At 38.8% G+C, this 19,513-nt stretch overlaps 1 protein-coding gene across 2 annotated transcripts in view; it reads left to right on the plus strand.

Moving 5' to 3' along the window:
* Window positions 1–19,513, plus strand: part of LOC131137556 (potassium voltage-gated channel subfamily D member 3-like) — an 80,444-nt gene that overhangs the window by 54,350 nt on the left and 6,581 nt on the right. For both annotated transcript variants that reach the window (XM_058085660.1, XM_058085659.1), the window contains exon 3: window positions 9,612–9,780. In XM_058085660.1, coding sequence (XP_057941643.1) covers window positions 9,612–9,780 — 169 coding nt within the window. The remainder of the gene's footprint in view (window positions 1–9,611; window positions 9,781–19,513) is intronic.

Below are 19,513 nucleotides of genomic sequence, written 5' to 3' on the forward strand. Positions count from 1 at the left end.
TGCCCATCTGATGCTACAACCAAAAAAAACACGCATGGAAAAAATGCACATGTCATAAATTGAAGCAAGACTTCCTTGACATTTGGTTCCCGTGCCACAAGGGGATTCTTTGCAATGTTTTCCGCATCTTTCCCACAGGTATCCACGCTGGAGTTCACTTGTTAGCTCTGAGCTTCTTCTGCTTGATGTTTACCCTTGAGTGCCCAGTGTGACCCTTCCATTGAATCACACATCAAACGTACATACAGTGGCGGTTGTGGCTTCAAAGGCGCCCCCGTTCGAGACCTGCGTTCGAACCACATTATTTATTCGATTGCATCTATTGCCTCATAAATTATTAATTTTATGTTTTATTGTATTATTGTTAGTTTTGAATTTGCCCAAAACACTAAAAAATGAATGACACTGGGGGGCCCGCTGGGACCGGGTAATACCGTTCAGGAGTCTCCGGGCAGTGGACCCCATGTTGCTGGTGGCCTGAATTCCGCTTTATGTACCGGTTATTGTGTGTAGCTGCTCTATAGGAGTCCACAACTCAATACAAGAAAATGAGCATAATAGTTCCACTTTTATAAAAAAATGTTTTTGATGAGTGAAATAAAGTTGTGATTACCAAACGCCCCCACGCTGCTGTAACACTGTAATCAAGCCAAGAACACTTTCCAATAGCAGCCGTGGACGCACAGCAAAGTGAAGAAAGTGAAATATAAAAATAATAAACAGAATAAGCACATCGACTGCGCGCCATCAATTTTGGATAAATCAGTTAATTGAGATTTTGAAGAACATAAAAAATATAATACCTTAACAGGTATGTTGTTTAAGACAAGTTTGTTGGCTAGTCCAGCTGCATAGTGACCCATGTTCACAAAACAGTCCGGTCTCAAATGGTGTTGTTGTATTAAAATAAATTTATTTTGCTGGTAGGGAATCAGGAACTCCAACCACTTGTAAACCTGATGGTGGCGTCTTTAGGAATTGGAAACAAATGTGGCGTTCCCGTACGAGGCATTGCTAGCAAGTTCTTGGGGAAGCACAGACAGTTTATATACAGGGTCCGGCAAAATGATGTGACACATTTGTAGGTTAAATAAAAGGCAAATAAAGTAAAGAATTTTTTCGTTTTGTTTTTCAGTTGCTGCCATTAAATTGGACTGGTGAGCATCGCGCTTTTATTGTGGAAACGTTTATCAAAACAAACGAATCTGTAACTGCAACAAAACGAGCGTTACGTTTGCACTTCAATCTTGGTAGACATGAATCCCGTACCAGATCCAAACACGATCTTGTTATGGGTTACCAACTTCAGAGCTACTGGATCTGCATTGAAACCGAAATCAACCGTCCCACCTCGCACCGCCAGAACTGATTTCATTTTTAAAACATAAAGAAACAGAATGGAATTATATGTACAGTAAACCTCGGATATATCGGACTCGGATATATCGGAAATTCGCTCACAACGGACAGATAAAAAAGAACCGATTTTTCTGTAATGCATTTCCAATAAAAATTCATTGCATATATCGGATTTTTTATAACGGATTTCGCCTATTTCGGACAAAATCTCCAGTCCCGTTCCAATGCATTTCCATGAAATTTCCCTCACATATATCGGATGGCCGCATCGTGGCGCTCCGATTCGCCGAATCGTGACAGGCCGCTATACGACGTCATTTGCAGCGTTTGCAGGGTTGCCAGGTACATTGGAAACATAGTCAAGGAAGTGCCTTTTTATAACGGATAAAATCCGATTTACGCATATACTGGATATAAATCCGATATATGCGTAAAACAGGCATTTTCCGGTATACGCATATAACGGATTTCGCTTATATCGGACAAAACCAGTGGGAACAATTGAATCCGATATATCCGAGGTTTACTGTACTTTATTACTTTACTTTATTTGCGTTTTATTTAACCTACATTTAACCTACAAATGTGTCAGATCATTTTTCCTTACCCTGAATAAAGGAAGTCCCTCTGTGACATCACAAAGGGTCACTTTTACCACGCCTTTTGAAACAGAGCGTTTTGAACAATTCCAAATTTTTTTCAGGGCTCACTTACAAATGCGTAAACCTCATTATCTGAAACTTTGACATCATTTAACACGAAAATACTACTTTTGTAACTACATTTATAGGTCAAAAAGTGGAAAAAATTAGTTTTTCCCATGACCGTACATATAAAAATATGTCCATATGTCGGTGTAAATATATAAATACTAAAGATCCCATAGCTGAAACCACCCCTGTATACCTACCACTATGGGCGGTGACGGAAACAGGAGAGTAGGCTGCGCTGGAGACACCTCTCCTGAGCCTTTGAGATGGCCTACTTTTTCCTGACGCCTACTTTCCTCCATTAACACACTCTTGCAGACAGCTCCTCTTGTGTGCATAAATTGATTTGCCCTGACAGGTTGACTGTTGACCGCTGCCGCAGTTGTTTTGGGCCACTTTGATGCCTTTCTTTAATATGCATTACATCATTCCAGCTTGTCTTGCTATATTCTGAAATAGAGATGCTTCACAATTGACTGAGATAGTTTTGCATATTTTTTGTGAGTAATTTATTAGTATAGACATGTCACAGACATGATGGCATATTTTTTTACTTTCTGACCGGACGGCGCATTGACGAGCATGAAGCGATTTCGTAGAAACGGCCAGCTTGACGTAGTTGCATTGACCGCCTCTCCATCACACTTGGTCATAGATCAGTACCGTTGATGCCACCGGTCTGCCTAATAGGAAGTCATGTTGTGCATGTTCGCGGTCAATACGCCAGGCTGTGTGAAACAGTATTAGATAAGCCTGTAGAGGGAGCCAGTATTATTGACCGGTGATAAACAATCTGAAAGAAACTACCTCGATTCAAATTCGAAATCGTTTTTTTCCCCCGTCATAGTAACCGCTGTATAAATCTATGTTGGGACACATGTGTCACATGTCACCGTCTTGCTATGACATCGTCCTCCATGGAGATGACCTCTGAACTCTCGGGGCTACATATTCTTGCTCGCTTGGTTTTCTGCTCCAGTCTTATCTCTCCCCACAGCCTCGGTTCTTTTCATCTCCTCACATCGGTCCCAGCGGGAGCCAAGTGCCATGGGAAGATATGGAAGGGTGGCAGCCAAATGGGAAGATGTGTTGCTAAACTGTAATTTATTCTGAACAACATGAACAGGATGGAAGTTGAATTGAAGAACACAGACTAGGGTAATGCTAGTGTTGTCTGGTCCAAATTATAGATGCATGTAATTATGATGAACGTTATTAAGTTCTAGTGTGGCTCCTTGTAGAAGAGCTGAAATAAATATGGGCATGTTAAGTATGTCCGGTATTTCATAAAAGTGAGTACATCCCTCATATTTCAGATTTGGGAAAATAACTACTTCAAACTAGTGAAATTATCTGTCCATACAGCAAGTAAATTTTACTTGGTAAGATTTCTTAAATTAAGATTTCTCTATCTAGAAATAAGCAGGACCGAAATACATTTTCTATTATGCTAATTTTTCAACACTTTGTATCAAGTTGGTGGCACGGTGGTCGAGTGGTTAGCGCGCAGACCTCACAGCTAGGAGACCAGGGTTCAATTCCACCCTCGGCTATCTCTGTGTGGAGTTTGCATGTTCTCCCCGTGCATGCGTGGGTTTTCTCCGGGTACTCCGGTTTCCTCCCACATTCCAAAAACATGCTAGGTTAAGGGTCCAGGGTGTACCCCGCCTCTCGCCCGAAAAGACAGCTGGGATAGGCTCCAGCACCCCCCTCGTGAGGATAAGCGGTAGAAAATGAATGAATGAATTAATTTATTGAGTTGTGGACTCCTATAGAGCAGCTACACACAATAACCTGCACAGAAATTTTTTTTAGATCTTTCAGAATCTGCACCTATTCCAGCTGATTTGTGTTTCCTGCCAAAACGATCTGTTTTGATGACCACTTTATTATGTTTATTATGGCCACTACACTGTGATTGGTCACATGCCCAAAGTGCTTCCTAACTATGAACCATATAAGGAAGTCCGCCTCTGTGTGACATCACAAAGGGGCAGTTTTACCCCGCCTTTTGGAACTGAGCGTTTTGAGCCATGCTAAGCTTCTTTCAGGGCTCTCTTCCGAATGCGCAAACCTTATTATTTGCAACTTTGGCATCGTTTAAGACCAGAATACAACATTTTAACTACATTTATAGGTCAGAAAAGTAGAAGTATAAAATACTTATTTTTTATACCTTGTTACAACTGATAAAACGTGAAATAAACAGTGACAGAGTGGCGAGAGCCGGGGTTGAAGCACCAACGTTCCACTCTCTAGCTCCTGAGCCTTAATTTTAGAATGAGGGATTACTTGTTGTCTAGTTCCGAAATAACTCTCCAAATAAGTTATTTTGGTTTTCCCAACAAATAAAATCTTGTCAAAAGATGCTTCATTTAAGAAGTGTTTAACATTGACACACCAATGACTAAATGACAGATATTCTAGAGCAAGAAAATAAATATTGCTAATGGGGCGGAATCGTTGAGGCGGTCGAATGGTCGCCTCCCAACCTGAAAGTCTTTGGGAAACAGAAAAAAGGTTCTAGTTAAGACACAGAAAACCATTCAGTTCTTGGTTTGTATGCTTATTAGTGTGTTCACAAGCATGGTTAATATTATATTGGTTCTACCAGATGATGCATAACTCCGCCTCCATTGATTTGACATTTACTAATTGATCACCAAAGATCAGGGAATACAGTACGGTAAGGCTGCGACATCCCTGTTGTGTTTATGATCCGTTTTTTGCTCTCTTGTTGGTATAAGGTCGACGGTATCGTGAGGCAGAACATTTCACAGGCTATTAATTAACTGTAATTACACATTTGCTAATTAAACTTACATATCTCCAGATATTCGCGTTTCAGCCGAGTGCCGTTTTCTCTTGTTGGCAGGCTAATTGAAGCACATATCAGAGTAATTGTTTCCCCGGTCGTCAGCACACCTACGACAACGTGACTAAAGCTCGCAAAGATAGATGGTTTCTACTTTCAATTACCGGCAGCCTTTACTGATGTTATCCATACATATCAGTCCTCTGGGGCTTGAACACCTTTGAGGACTTAAATACACGCTTGTTATGAAATGTGTACACACTGACATGCATTGCAAGTGGATTCCAGCAGACAAGTGGGGGGGGGGGGGGTCTCACAGATGAGTGAATCTGAAACGTTCCAGACTGCTTTATTAGTCAAGGTTTGGAGACTTTTATGTAATTCATATTTAAATACGCATGCTGGCACATAAATGAACAGAGTGGTCCCCGGCTAGTGTTTATTAGCATCCTGGTAACTAATTGTACTCACACTGCTTTATTGCTGGACTCCTATTGTTTATATTGATTTTTGAAACAATGCACTTGTGGGCTTCTCAGAGGTGATGAAATTTGTTTCTGATCAGTCGCTGCGTGAGGAACATAGAAGTGGGGGTTGAACTACCGAGCCATGTTTTCCTTTTAAATCCCTCTCTTATATAAATGAATGAATGAACGAATAAGGTGGCCCTTTATTGATCCTGTCACTTATACAGAAGTACAAGGAAAAATGCAATTCCAAACTAAATTCCGAATGAAGGAACACAATGTTAAAACCTTGCATATATTGGCACAAGTAAACCCATTTTTTACACAAGCGTGGTCTGAAGCCAATTACGGTCTCGAAATCAATTCTCCAAGATGTTTTCCTTGTTGTGATTCATATCACAGTTCAAGTGCTAACGGCTAACCGCACCGATACACCAGGGCAGTGCATAATCCAAACAACACCAAATCAGTTATCGTGGTTTCGAATTTAGCTAGCCGACCTTCCACTTCCCCCAACTGTCCATCATGTACTCATCGGTGACCGTTCTACTCAACATACAAGTACCTGTACTCTGGTTTGGTGTGAGGTAAATTATGAAGTAAAGTGAAACGTCCATGCAGATGAAAAGTACTTCAAAAAGTGTCAAAGGAAGTCTTCCCCATGAGAAACACAGAACTGGGGGTGAACTACCGAGCTATGTTTTCCTTTTAAATCCCTCTCTTATACCAACGAATGAATAAACGAATGAGGTGGTCCTTTATTGATCCTGTGACTTATACAGAAGTACAAGGAAAAATGCAATTCCAAACTAAATTCCGAATGAAGGAACACGGTGTTAAAACCTTGCATATATTGGCACAAGTAAACCCATTTTTTACACAACATGAACACAAGCGCGGTCTGAAGCCAATTACGGTCTCGAAATCAATCAATCTGCTTATGCAAAGCCGAGAACTTTGTTTTCCTTGTTGTGATTCATATCACAGTCAATGCTAACGGCTAACCGCGGCTTCCGATTTACAAATTCTGCGATACACCAAGGCAGCACCAGACCTGTTATCATGGTTTCGAATTTAGCTCGCCGACCTTCCACCCAACATACAAGTACCTGTACTCTGGTTTGGTGTGAGGTTAGCCAAATTATGAAGTAAAGTGAAACGTCAACGCAGGTGCAAAGTACTTCAAAAAGTGTCAAAGGAAGTCTTCCCCAGGCCCACTGTAAGTGCGTTCCAGAGAAATGGCGGTAATCCCTCAGTGTAATTCGGTGTAAGATTGGCTGTGAAGTGAGCGATGATAATGACCTTTGCACACTGTGGAGTGAAGCGAAAGAGTAATACCCTTCACTTTATCAACTTATCTGTGTGTTTCTTTCTCCGATTCCCTTCCTGTCACTTGACAAATGTAAATGAGGAACTAAGCTATACGTCTGGCTCAAGGTGCACCCTGCAAAGCCTAGAAATTGCATTTCGGGCTGCAGCCTCCTGTTGTGGTTGCTCTCTGCAGGAGAAAAATATACCTGGTAGATTGTTGCTAAGAATGTCCAAGAGCTACTTGTGTTATTTTTATAGCAAAACAAAGCAAATATTCTGGTTTTAGCGGAAAATTAACAAATGAACACAATGAAAAAAAATGGGCGAGACATATCATCATGTCTAAATCTCAGTCTGTCTTCTTGACACTGTACCCGGTCTTGCTTTGCCGCTGTGACATTTCCAGGCTTGGATGATAGGTCTTTGTCCCCTGAAGAGCTGTGTATCATCCAAGTTACTTCCCCTTGAGTGACTGGCCGCGAAAAGTCAGACAAGAGTACAGATAGATGCTCGTTTGAAGGTTATCGGCCTGGAGAGGCAATCTGTCACTGTGCTCAACTCAGAAGCGATAATCTTGGTTAGAACGCCAATGTTGTGTAAATAAGCCGGTATCTACCGTTATGTACTCCGGCCAATAAACTCTGAATAATAACACGAAGTAATACCTACTACTGGAACACAGACTGGGCGTTATCGGAACCCTGAAACACAAAGATGGTTATATTCCAAAAGGCAACAGCAGGGATGTCCTCGCTAATGTGTCATCCCTGAGACCAACTCCATGGTACGGTACGGTATGGTACGGTAACAATCTGCAGAGTCTCACCCTCCCTGCTTATTCAAATGTCCTCCATGTGACACATTGAGTTGATTCCGCCATTCCTAAAATGTCATTTCCTTGAAAAAGAGCTCATCCAGGCAGGAAGGAAAGAAATTGCATCAAACCCCCAGCTTATCACACACATACATTTGCGCCCCTCCCTAAACTTGCTACCGCCTTCCACCATTTTTATCTACGTGCCATCTAGAATGGCTCCAAGATGCTATCGCATCTATTTAGACAGGCCAGCTTGTCTAAATAGGGCTAGCAAATTGACTGTAGTATTAGAAGAGGAGAAGTCTGGTAGAATACCATTATAGGTGCCTTGCAGATGAATATGATTAGCTTTTCATTCCTCCTAACGGAGAGATATTATGGAGATGGGAGGTGATAAAATGTTATGTTGTGCTTGTTATTGCCTAATTTGTGTAAAAGGAGCATTAAAGGGGGCGATGAATGATTCTCTGTAAGCATTGTCTGTGTTGCTGGGTTGCCGTATGTGGACTGTATTGTTGCATTGATGATTTCTGAATCATGTTTCAATACTGGGGGGGTTTCTAAATGATAAAACACATTTTTTATGAATACTATTTTTCATTTTTGGAGCGTCATTGCTCCAAAAATGAGCAAATACCACTGAATGTAGCATTTTTGTATCCTTGTTGAGACATTTTGCTCCAGTCTTCGTTCTTTTCGTATACGTATACGTATCCTCCTGTTGAGCAAATAAAAGAAACGTTTAAAAAAAAATATGATTAACCTACGAGGTTGGACACAAGAAATCGAGTGACGTCGTTTCACTGAACTGTAGCATTTTTGTATCCTCGTTGAAACATTTTGCTCCAGTCTTCGTTCTTTTCCCATATATGTATCCTCCTGTTGAGCAAATAAAAGAAACGGTTAAAAAAAAAAAACATGATTAACCTACGAGGTTGGACACAAGAGATCAAGTGATGTCGTTTCGCTGAACTGTATCATTTTTGTATCCTTGTTGAAACATTTTGCTCCAGTCTTTGTTCTTTTCCCATATACGTATCCTCCTGTTGAGCAAATAAAAGAAACGGTTAAAAAAAAAAACATGATTAACCTACGAGGTTGGACACAAGAAATCAAGTGACGTCATTCCGCTGAACTGTAGCATTTTTGTATCCTCGTTGAAACATTTTGCTCCAGTCTTCGTTCTTTTCCCATATATGTATCCTCCTGTTGAGCAAATAAAAGAAACGGTTAAAAAACAAAAAATATGATTAACCTACGAGGTTGGACACAAGAAATCAAGTGATATCGTTCCGTTGAACTGTAGCATTTTTGTATCCTCGTTGAAACATTTTGCTTCGTTCTTTCCCATATACTTATATATTTTTCTCCTCCTTCCGTCCTCCTTCTGTAATGGTGTCCTACAGCCGCAACTGTCTTGTTTCTGCTTTGACGTTGCAGAACAGAATCAGGACGGATCATGGATCTGTAGATTAATTTGGGGATTCGGTAGAGTGCTCTGCAACTTCACCTTTTGTGCCTTTTTATCCACACCAGAGCTGCCTCGCTCAGCTGTAGTATATTTTTATATTTTACAGTCTGACACATCACCTTCCCTTCTGCAGAGGTGACAATGATGAGACAAAGGCGAGACTTTGCCATATTTGCTGCTTTCTGTCTGTCTGCTCTCTCTCAGCTGGAACTCACCTTCCAGCCATTCGGTGCCACTCAAAGCCACTTTTAACTTCAGTGTTGTACTACAGTACTTGGATTTTTTCAGTGAGTGAGGACATATCTTGAAAGATTCTCGCCCTAAAATAAGAAACACAGAGATGAAGATAGCGCATAATAAAGTTGCTGTCTTCTGCGCATAAGAGTGAGATCATATTTGACTTGCAGATATATCAAACGGAATAAGGCAAATTACTTTTGGGAACATTGGCCGTGCGTCTTTTAAAGGTTAATAGTGCTTGTGAATTATTGAATAACTTTGTGAGACAAGCAGGTTTCAGGAGCATCTCTCCTGAGATGAATCACAGTCAGCAGGTCAGTTTTGTTCTCATGATGAATGCCTGGTGAACACATGATGGATGGGATGTGTTGATTATAAAAAAAAATAATAATAATCCAAAGTCTCTTTCACACTGTTGCAGGTATGGAGACATGGTTCCGAAAACCATCGCGGGGAAGATCTTTGGTTCAATCTGCTCTCTGAGTGGGGTGCTGGTAATCGCCCTGCCCGTTCCGGTCATCGTGTCCAACTTTAGCCGAATCTATCACCAGAACCAAAGAGCAGACAAACGGCGGGCGCAGAAAGTACAGGTGAACACAGTTTTCTTACGCTTCAACTGGGCTCCAGAGGTTCAGACCTCCAGGACCTCCTTTCTTTACAAGATCTTCTCTGAGATGGATGCTTTGTGTAAATTCAATCAATTTAGAATTTGAATACCAGTAAGACTGGGGGAATGTACGAAACACAGTCTCTATAAATTTTCAAATTTTGGACCAAAATATTATTTTTGTTCTCCATAATTCCATATACATATTCATGTTGTGTTAGTGTCTAAATATACATTTTTATGGGCATCTCAATTTCTTTGCCATTTGCAGGTGCCCTGAGATGGCAAACCTACCACTGTACTTTTTAAACATGCATTGACTATCCAGTGTTCGTTTTCTTGCAGTCTCCACATTTTATGAATATATTTATGAATGTATTAGAATGTATTCTCGTTTTAAGCCATGCCAAAGTTTCAGATAATAAGGTTTGCACATTTGGAAGCAAGCTTTGTGATGGATCAAAATGCTCTGTTTCAAAAGGCGTGGTAAAACAGGCCCCTTTGTGATGTCACAGAGGGGCAGACTTCCTTATACGGGCATGGCTGTAAACAGATAAGCTCTGCTTCTCTGTTTACGAAACAAGCTCAGGCAGAAGTTATTGTTATTTGGTGATTCCCAGCAAGAGAAAAATATTTTCATCTGTAAATAGGCGCCTCTGACAAAGTGTGTGGGACAATGAGTACTCTTCCTCGGGCAGGCGAGGTCGCCACACGTCCAGCTTCTCTTCAGTTCCACTACACCAGTTCCCACTCTGAGTTCATACACAGTAATCCAGGGGTCTCCAGCCAGTAGATCATTAGATCATTTAGGACCAGTAGCTTCTAAACACTGGTGGGGTTCGTTTGTCGATACGAAGCACTTCACAGTGGGCATGCCCAGAGGCGGGCTGTCGGTGGAATAAATGAAAACAGACTGTTTTGGCCGGAAGCCCAAATCCAAGGAAACACAGCTGGAATAGGTGCAGATTCTGGAAGATTTAGAAAGTTTTCTGTGCGGGTCATTGTGTGTAGCTGCTCTACAGGAGTCCACAACTTAATACAAAGGGTTGAAAAATGAGCATAATAGGTCTTTAGTTTTAGGTTCTTTAGTTTATTTCCATTTTAATTGTATTAATTCATTATTGAACATTAATGTAGACATGAAAATAGCTATGTTGCTGTTTTCTGTATGTGGCAATCTACCAGTCAGATATAAATATATAAATATATACATATATGTAACATGTGTAACAGCTCTTGTACTGGAAGTCAATGTACTGCAGGTGTTACTAATGAAGTAGACTGTATATTGTTGATGCAGACAACAAAGACGAGATCGGTGACAAGGAAGGCCAAAGGCAAGGTGGAAGCAGGAGAGGCAAGAGTAGAAACAGAGGATAGCTGGAGGCGATGTGTGTCCTGTGCTCTTTCCTAAAATAGCCCTCACCCAGATGAGGTGCGAGATGGAAGGTTTGCCGTCTGTCTGCTGTTGTATAAATGGGCCTCTGTTACAGCGTATTGATCCATGAATATGTGGATGTGTGTCCGCCACACTTCCAGTCATTCCGAGTTTGACCTTTGATCATTTTTATCTAGTGTTCACGTGTTGTTTTAGATCAGGGGTGTCAAAGTCAATTTACCTGGGGGGCCACTGGAGCTAGGGTCTGGGCAAGGCTGGGCCGCATCAGGTTTTAAAAAAAAAACACAAAAAAAACGCATTTATTAAAAACAGAAAAATATACAAACTTTTTCAGTGCTTTGGTTCCTCCCATGTTGTTTGGTCTAGAGACACTGCCAATGAGGAAAATACAGGAAGCAGAACTGATGAGGATGCTGAGGTTCTCAATGGGAGTGACCAGGATGGATAGGATCAGAAAGGAGTACATCAAAGCGACATTACATTTTAGAGGCCTTGGAGATAAAGTCCCAGAGGCCAGACTGAGATGGTTGGGTCATGTCCAGAGGAGAGGAGCGTTTAGAGTTGCCAGGTAGGAGGTGTAGATCGGAAGACCACCGTTAGTGACTTTGCAATCCCAAACTTAGTTAACCAAAACAAAAGCGGTGGACAGTGACGGTGGACTCTCTGCCGACCCTCTAAACTCAATTTACTTGAGGGCCACTGGAGCTCGGGTCTGGGTGAGACTGGGTTGCATCAGGTTCCCCCCCCCCCCAAAAAAACACATTTATTAAAAACAAAAAAATAAAAATAAAAAAAAATTTATAAAACATTCCACTGTTCTCAAATATCTTAATTTTTATTTTTCTACACAAAATAAGATGAAAAATAAATAAACAAATCAAGAATAAAGAAAATCAATCAATCAGTAATAAATAAATATAATAATAATAATAAAACGGCAAATAATAAAAACTTATAGTTGGTGAGTAGACAAATTATTTTTTTCAGATTAAAATTAACAAAGCTTTATTACATTTGGCCCGCGGGCCGCATGTTTGAGACCCCTGCTCTAGTGCCAACCAACCAACCAACCAGAGAGCGACATACGAGCGCCTAAACACACCGGCACCACTAGTTTACTATGTATGTTTTAAATATCTTGAAGTAGCTTGATACTGTACGCCAACATTCAAATGTTCAAACCCCTGCAGCCGCCTGCAGGCCAGCCAACAGATGCGCTATTAAGCTGCTCGTCATCGGGGGGGGGGGGGGGGGGGGGGACTACCATGCCAGAGCTGTCATGTCTTACTGTACGTGCAGCTGTGTTTACCTTTTGTTCAAGCCTATTTACATGACACTATGCGGCTCCAAACTAACCACAGACATCTCCGCACATTACGTTCATTATTTTTCCACCGATTGGTTCTACTGGGTTGTATAAGAGATGTTATATTATCCGGGCTCATTATTGAAGCGTGCCACCTCGGTTTTTTTGTTTCAGTCCCTCATGAGTTGGCTTTGAAAAGAATAAATTCAACTGTGTTGTGTTTTGTATTATGACAGAGATAATACTCTATTTAATTTTTTATTTTTTATTTTTTTACTAATCTTTCTGTACTTATAAACCATTGCATAAAGTGGCACCATCTGCCCCGTGGCTGCCGACTTATGCTGCTGTGCATTCACGTTGTGATGCACATACGATAATAAGGCATAACATAATGTCTTTTTTTTTTTTTCGAGTTACTACAAATCCTGTGAGGTGATTATCCATTTACTGCCCCCCCCCCGATTATCCATCTTTTACACTGCAGCCGTTCCGACAATGCGCTGTTACGCTTAAGCCATCACAATAGGTTCAGGCAAAGATAACGAGGTTAATGCTACATTTAATTAAGGCTTGTTATTTATTAAGGAAATGCATTTTTGGACACGCAGAATTCTTGATAATGGTAAAAAAAAAAATTGTATTTAGAAAGTCATAAATATATACATACAATTACTAGATTACAGTTTTGGTAATTGTCTGTGAGTGCCCCCATCGTAAAAATATTTTCCCCACTCCACCTGTTGCAATTTAACATATTTTCGTCACAACAAAATACCACCATTTTGAATCTAAAACAGGGGTCTCAAACACACGGCCCGCGGGCCAAATGTGGCCCGCAGGACACTAGTTTGAGGCCCCTGCCTTGATATGAAAGTTTAATGTTAGTTTGATATGGATGCTGTATGGTATCATGTACCCAGAAAAAATGATTACGTTTGATTAATGTTCATGTTAAAGGTTAAATAACTGTTAATAGTTATCCTCCCTATCCGTGTGGAAGTGGTAAGTTTTTGGCTATTTAAGTTGAAAGGAAATAACTTGAAGGCTACCGTTTAGGTCGCTAGCTCTCTAGTTTGCGAGTTAGCATGTGTCTCAAGACCCTGCAGTTGCGCAATATGTTGTAAATAAAAAAAGTATAAATGTGACTATAGTCGTGTTTTGTCATGTCTACAGGGCTCTAATAATGCTTTGTTCATTTTAATCTGAAAAAATAATTTGTCTACCCACCAACTATATGTGGTTTCTTATGTTTTTATTATTTGCCGTTTTATTATTATTATTATATTTATTTATTACTGATTGATTGTTTTTCTATATTCTTGATTTGTTTATTTATTTGTCATCTTATTTTGTGCAGAAAAAAGTAAGATATTTGAGAACAGTGGAATGTTTTATCAGAGCTTTTCTTGTAGAAAATTGGAACCAAATTTTTTTCTAAATAGGTACCTCCCAATGATGTGCATTGTTAGCTAGCTCATACTAAGTCATTTCATTTTCTCTTGTTAAAATGCGCAGAAAAAGGGAAATAAATGTGTATTTGTAAGGGAAATAAATCTTTTCAAAAGTGCAGTTTAACTAGTCGAGTACCGCCATGACTGTCACTAAACGCTTCGAGGATTTTATTGCCGTTTTATAGCGAGTGCAACCACGATGTGTTCAGCTCATTACATGCTACATGGCGTTAATTTAATGTACCTGGAATATGTTGGCGGACGAAAGTAAATCACCGCAAAAGACAAGATTGACTTTCTATGGTGGATTGTTTTCGCTTTTCAGTGCTTAAATGTGCTCAGGCATGTTTGAACCTGTCGTGCTCATAATTATATCTCCTGTCCGACCTTGACACCTCGTTCTACAAGCGCCGTAATTCTTGTCTATTTGTTAGCAATTGTTAAACGTCTGACTGGCACTTGAAAGACAGCACAGATCTCTTATAGTCTCGGTTGTTTTGCAACTGCAACTGCAAGAAAAACAATACTATACAGTAAACCTCGGATATATCGGATTCAATTGTTCCCACTGGTTTTGTCCGATATAAGCGAAATCCGTTATATGCGTATACTGGAAAATGTCCGTTTTACGCATATATCGGATTCATATCCGGTATATGCGTAAATGGGATTTTATCCGTTATAAAAAGGCACTTCCTTGACTATGTTTCCAATGTACCTGGACGCGCAGGCAACGCTGCAAACGCTGCAAATGACGTCGTATAGCGGCCTGTCACGATTCGGCGAATCGGAGCGCCACGATGCGGCCATCCGATATATGCGAGGGAAATTTAATGGAAATGCATTGGAACGGGACTGGAGATTTTGTCCGAAATAAGCGAAATCCGTTATAAAAAATCCGATATATGCAATGAATTTTTATTGGAAATGCATTACAGAAAAATCGGTTCTTTTTTATCTGTCCGTTGTGAGCGAATTTCCGATACATCCGAGTCCGATACATCCGAGGTTTACTGTATTACATTCCGTTCTAGTCTAGTCCGCTTCAGTTGTCATGGCTGGTACTGCTTCTGTCCGTTGAACAAATGTCTTCAAAGTGTCTTATCATATCGAATATCGAATATTTCCATAAAGGTAACGGTATCCCAGATCGAGATACTGCAACAAGATTGAAACTGAGACTGACAAAGTCAATTGAAATGAGCTTCATTTTAAGTACCCCAAGGTGTAAGTCGTTTATGGTCATTTGTTAACTCGCTTTTGGCGATCAAGTTTAGTAGAGACAGCAATCTTTATCCCAACACCGATCCCAATATCGATAATATCGACCCCAAAAAGATTAATACTTAGGCTTCAGTTGGTTTCCTGTTGTAACAATTTGTGACAATGCAACACGGATACGATATTGAACTTAAATGGAACAAAACATAACATAAAAATAGTGTCCACAAAACCAGGTAATCCGGTTTTAGCAAAGCCTTTAGTCTCTGAGCAGAGTTAGTCTGAGGTTAGACTGCAGATGTCAGAGGATACGGTTTCTCTGAATTAATTAAAGTCTTGACATCATCAATTGAAGCTCGATACCTTCGGAAACTCCCACCAGGTTTTCCGAATAGTCCATTCTACCTGAAGATCACATGGTCAGATGAATATGTTGTGTGTGTGGAGTCTGCATCGCAGTTTGTTCCCTGAGGGTACTCCAAAAACGTGTATTAGGTTGGCGGGTGATTAGTCAAAGGTGTACTCCATCTGTCACTCTAAATATTTTACTCTACGGGTTTTGGCGCTTTGAAATGTTGATGCTTTATTCAAAGCCAAAAAAAAAAAAATATTTGGGTCTGTGGACATTTTTTATGATAATAATGCAAACAATACTTGCAGAATGCAAGAACTCTACCAGCAGATTTATTTCATTGCCTCGGGGGATGTGAAACCATCATAACTGTGATTTTATGGCGTGTTGAATTTTTGATGAAACTTCTTGTTTTGTTCTTTGCTTTAGCTGAAACTCCATTGTAAGTCAAATGTGTTGTGTTGTTGGAAAAACGCTCCGTTTGGTCCATCGATGAATCTAACGTGTTGGTACACGAGTTCTTGTTGAATGGGCGACCTTTCATACCCGACGTTTCCCTCGGAGATAGATTTACTCATCAGCACAAAGGCAAACATCACACGAGAGATTAATTAATCTAGAAAATACTTTTTTGATGCATCGATTAATCTAATGATTCATTTTTAAATCCGATTTGATTCCATTTCGATTCGATTCTCGATTATCTCCCATGATTGGCTCTATATAGCAATTAATGCTAATTTATCGGCATGAATATAACACAAATTTCTTCTTTCCGATATATTTTTATTAAAATAAAAAAAAATGAATTGTATTGAACAATAAAACAATAAAGTTGACAATTGAATCCTATAATAACAAAAATAAAACATTAAACTTTCTTTGTTTCTCATTGCAAACAACAACATACAGTGTTTACACAAGCAGCTCCCGGGTGCTGGTGCATCGCGGTAGTGCTTTTATGGTACAATTATGAATTATGAATTCATAGAATGAGACAAAAATACATTTCAAGGAAAATAGTGTTCATGCAACTAGGGCTGGGTTAAATGATAATAATTTTTGTAAATGATTAATCTAGAAAATAGTTTTTCGATGCATCAAATAATCTAAAGATTAATTTTTAAATCCAAAATTTCATTTTGATTCGATTCTCCCAGAATTGGATCTATATAGCAATTTATGCTAATTTATCGCCATGAATAAAACACAAATTTCTTCTTTCCGATATTATTTTTATATTTATATTATATATGTTTTTTTATATATTATATAAAAATATATATAATATTATATATTATATATTTTTATTAATTTTATTAAAGTAAAAAAATGAATTGTATTGAACAATAAAACAATAAAGTTGACAATTGAATCCTATAATAACAAAAATAATACATTAAACTTTCTTTGTTTCTCATTGCAAACAACAACGTACGGTGTTTACACAAGCAGCTCCCGGGTGCTTGTGCATCGCGGTATTGCTTTATGGTACGCTATCTATATTTTGCTTAGGTGACAGACCACCGAATCGTTACCTTTAAGTGTAAAGTACGCACATACTTTTGACATCTTATTGCGAGATGTTTTCTTCTCCCCTGACTCGCCGCTACTTGATGCCGCCGCCATTTTTTGATTCCAAGTGACGACGCATTGACATGTAGTTCTTGCATCAATGTATTTTATGCGACCCTTGATGCATAAGTGACCGATGGCATACAAGCCCACGTACGATGTTACGAGACAACTTATCAATATCTTCCTTTTTTACACAGGAAGTAAACTAAATCTCAATTCAAAATACGTATATAAATATATATTTAAGTGTCATAATTTCCAAGATATGATGCCAATGAACTATCAGGAATAGATGTGTTGAATTGTGGGAAAGATAAACACTGTATTTCATTGTAGTTGAACAAATACACGTGTAACACTTGCAGAGTTAAAAAAAAAAAAAGTGTGAATCTGGCAAGTATTTAAAAACACTTCTGTGGAGTTATGAAAATAAGTGTATTTTTGTGCGCATGTTTGAAAGAGCTCTCCAACGTTACCATGTGTGGATGACTTTAATGGCGTAGCCCGTGCGTAGGCGTTAACGACCGCATCTGCCTATATAGTTTCCTCACACTTATACATGCCCTGCAATACTTGAGTCCAACGCTTCCTTCAAAGCACAGCCAGTCCTGTAAAACAAGCACTTAACTGTATATACCAAAGGACCAGGAATATATCGGAGGATTGGGTAAAGCAGGGCATGTTTTTTAACACCCCCACCATTCCGCCCCTACGCTGCCTGGCAACCATCACCACAGTCCTGCTCACACTTGTTTGTCCAAGAGACAATACCAATGTTTGAGCACAAATACACAACATAAAAACTGTGTGAAACACCTACGGTGGTGTGAAAAAGTTTGGGCGCCCCTCATCATTTTTCTTTTATAACTCACTGGTTGTTGTTATAAGACATTTAAGTTGAATATATCATATATGAATACCATGCAATCATTTTATGTACCCGTTAGCCTTACTTTAGCATTAATTATTGGAACACAAAATGTGTTTGGTGACCTCATTGACCTTTGACCCACATACACAGGTGAAGCCAATGATGAGAAAGGGTATTTAAGGTTGCCAGTTGCAGGTTGCTCTGCTTCTTTGAAGAGTCTTTGTTCAATTCCTGTGTTGGTGTGCTGTATGATATACTTTTTGATTCAAACAAGCGGCCGTTTTTAAAGGAAAATGTTGAAAATTAACATTTGTGAGCGATATAAAATACAAAATGAATCATGGTGTTTGATGAAGCATCGTTCGACCAACCAACCGGAAAGGTACCGCTCAATGATGTGCATTGTTAGCTAGCTCATACTAAGTCATTTCATTATTCAAAGTAATTCTGCGTGTGTAAAGTACATTTAGATGAGCTGAAATGTGTCTACTAGTACTAATAAAAAGTCTGTGTGCAATTATGTGATTTTTTTGTAAAAATGAACATTAAACTTTGCTTTTTAACGCACAAGACTAGACACACGCAAACTAAAAGCACGTCTAAAAACCTCAAGAAGAAACTGATGTTTGGGTTGGTCACCTGTTCGGACATGCAATCCAGAAAATGATATGTAAATGTTACACTTGGGGGGGAGTGGGCAATTTTTTTTATTTTTAATTTTATTTTATTTTTATTTTTATTTTTATTTTTATTTTTATTTTTATTTTTATTTTTATTTTTATTTTTATTTTATTTTTTTATTTTTTTATTTTTTTTATTTTTTTCTATATTTTTTTTTATTGACTATAAAAGAACAAATACTGCGGATTTCAGAAAACAACAGATGGAATGATACAGCACTCTACAAGAAGCAATGAAGTCTGAAATTAAATAATTTTAACATTAATAATAATAATAATAAAAATAATAAAATAATAATAAGTATAATAATAAATATAGTAAAAAATAATAATTTTTAAAAATCCAAAAATTGTTACAGCTATAATCATGAAAATTGTAATATTAATGATGATTATAATAATGGTTATAATAACAACAATAATAATGGTAATAATGATAAAGATTATAACAATAATGATAACGATAATAACAATAATAATATTACAATGATAATAATAACAGGGGAAAACAAGACTGTGGCATGAACATGAATATATCTTGCAAAAAGGAGTCGGCATTTATAAGCTTTTGCTTCAGCCTACTCCTTTTTGAGCTTGTGATCAGATAGTTGAATACAAATGTAAATAATGGAAAGTTATATATTCATTGATGTAAGAAATGCAATGTAATGTTTCATATATTTGCCCAAATACAAAAACTGCTCAATAAACCAATGCCCATATATTGTCTGTCACCCATTGTCAAATTTACAGTTTTCTTTTCTTCCATCCATCCATCCATCCTTCATACTATATTGTATTCCCAACCTGCCTGGTGGGCTTCACTACTTAATTCTTAAAGGGCTTACCTGCAAC

The sequence above is a fragment of the Doryrhamphus excisus genome, chromosome 10 (assembly GCF_030265055.1).
Source record: "Doryrhamphus excisus isolate RoL2022-K1 chromosome 10, RoL_Dexc_1.0, whole genome shotgun sequence".
Lineage (NCBI taxonomy): Eukaryota > Metazoa > Chordata > Actinopteri > Syngnathiformes > Syngnathidae > Doryrhamphus > Doryrhamphus excisus.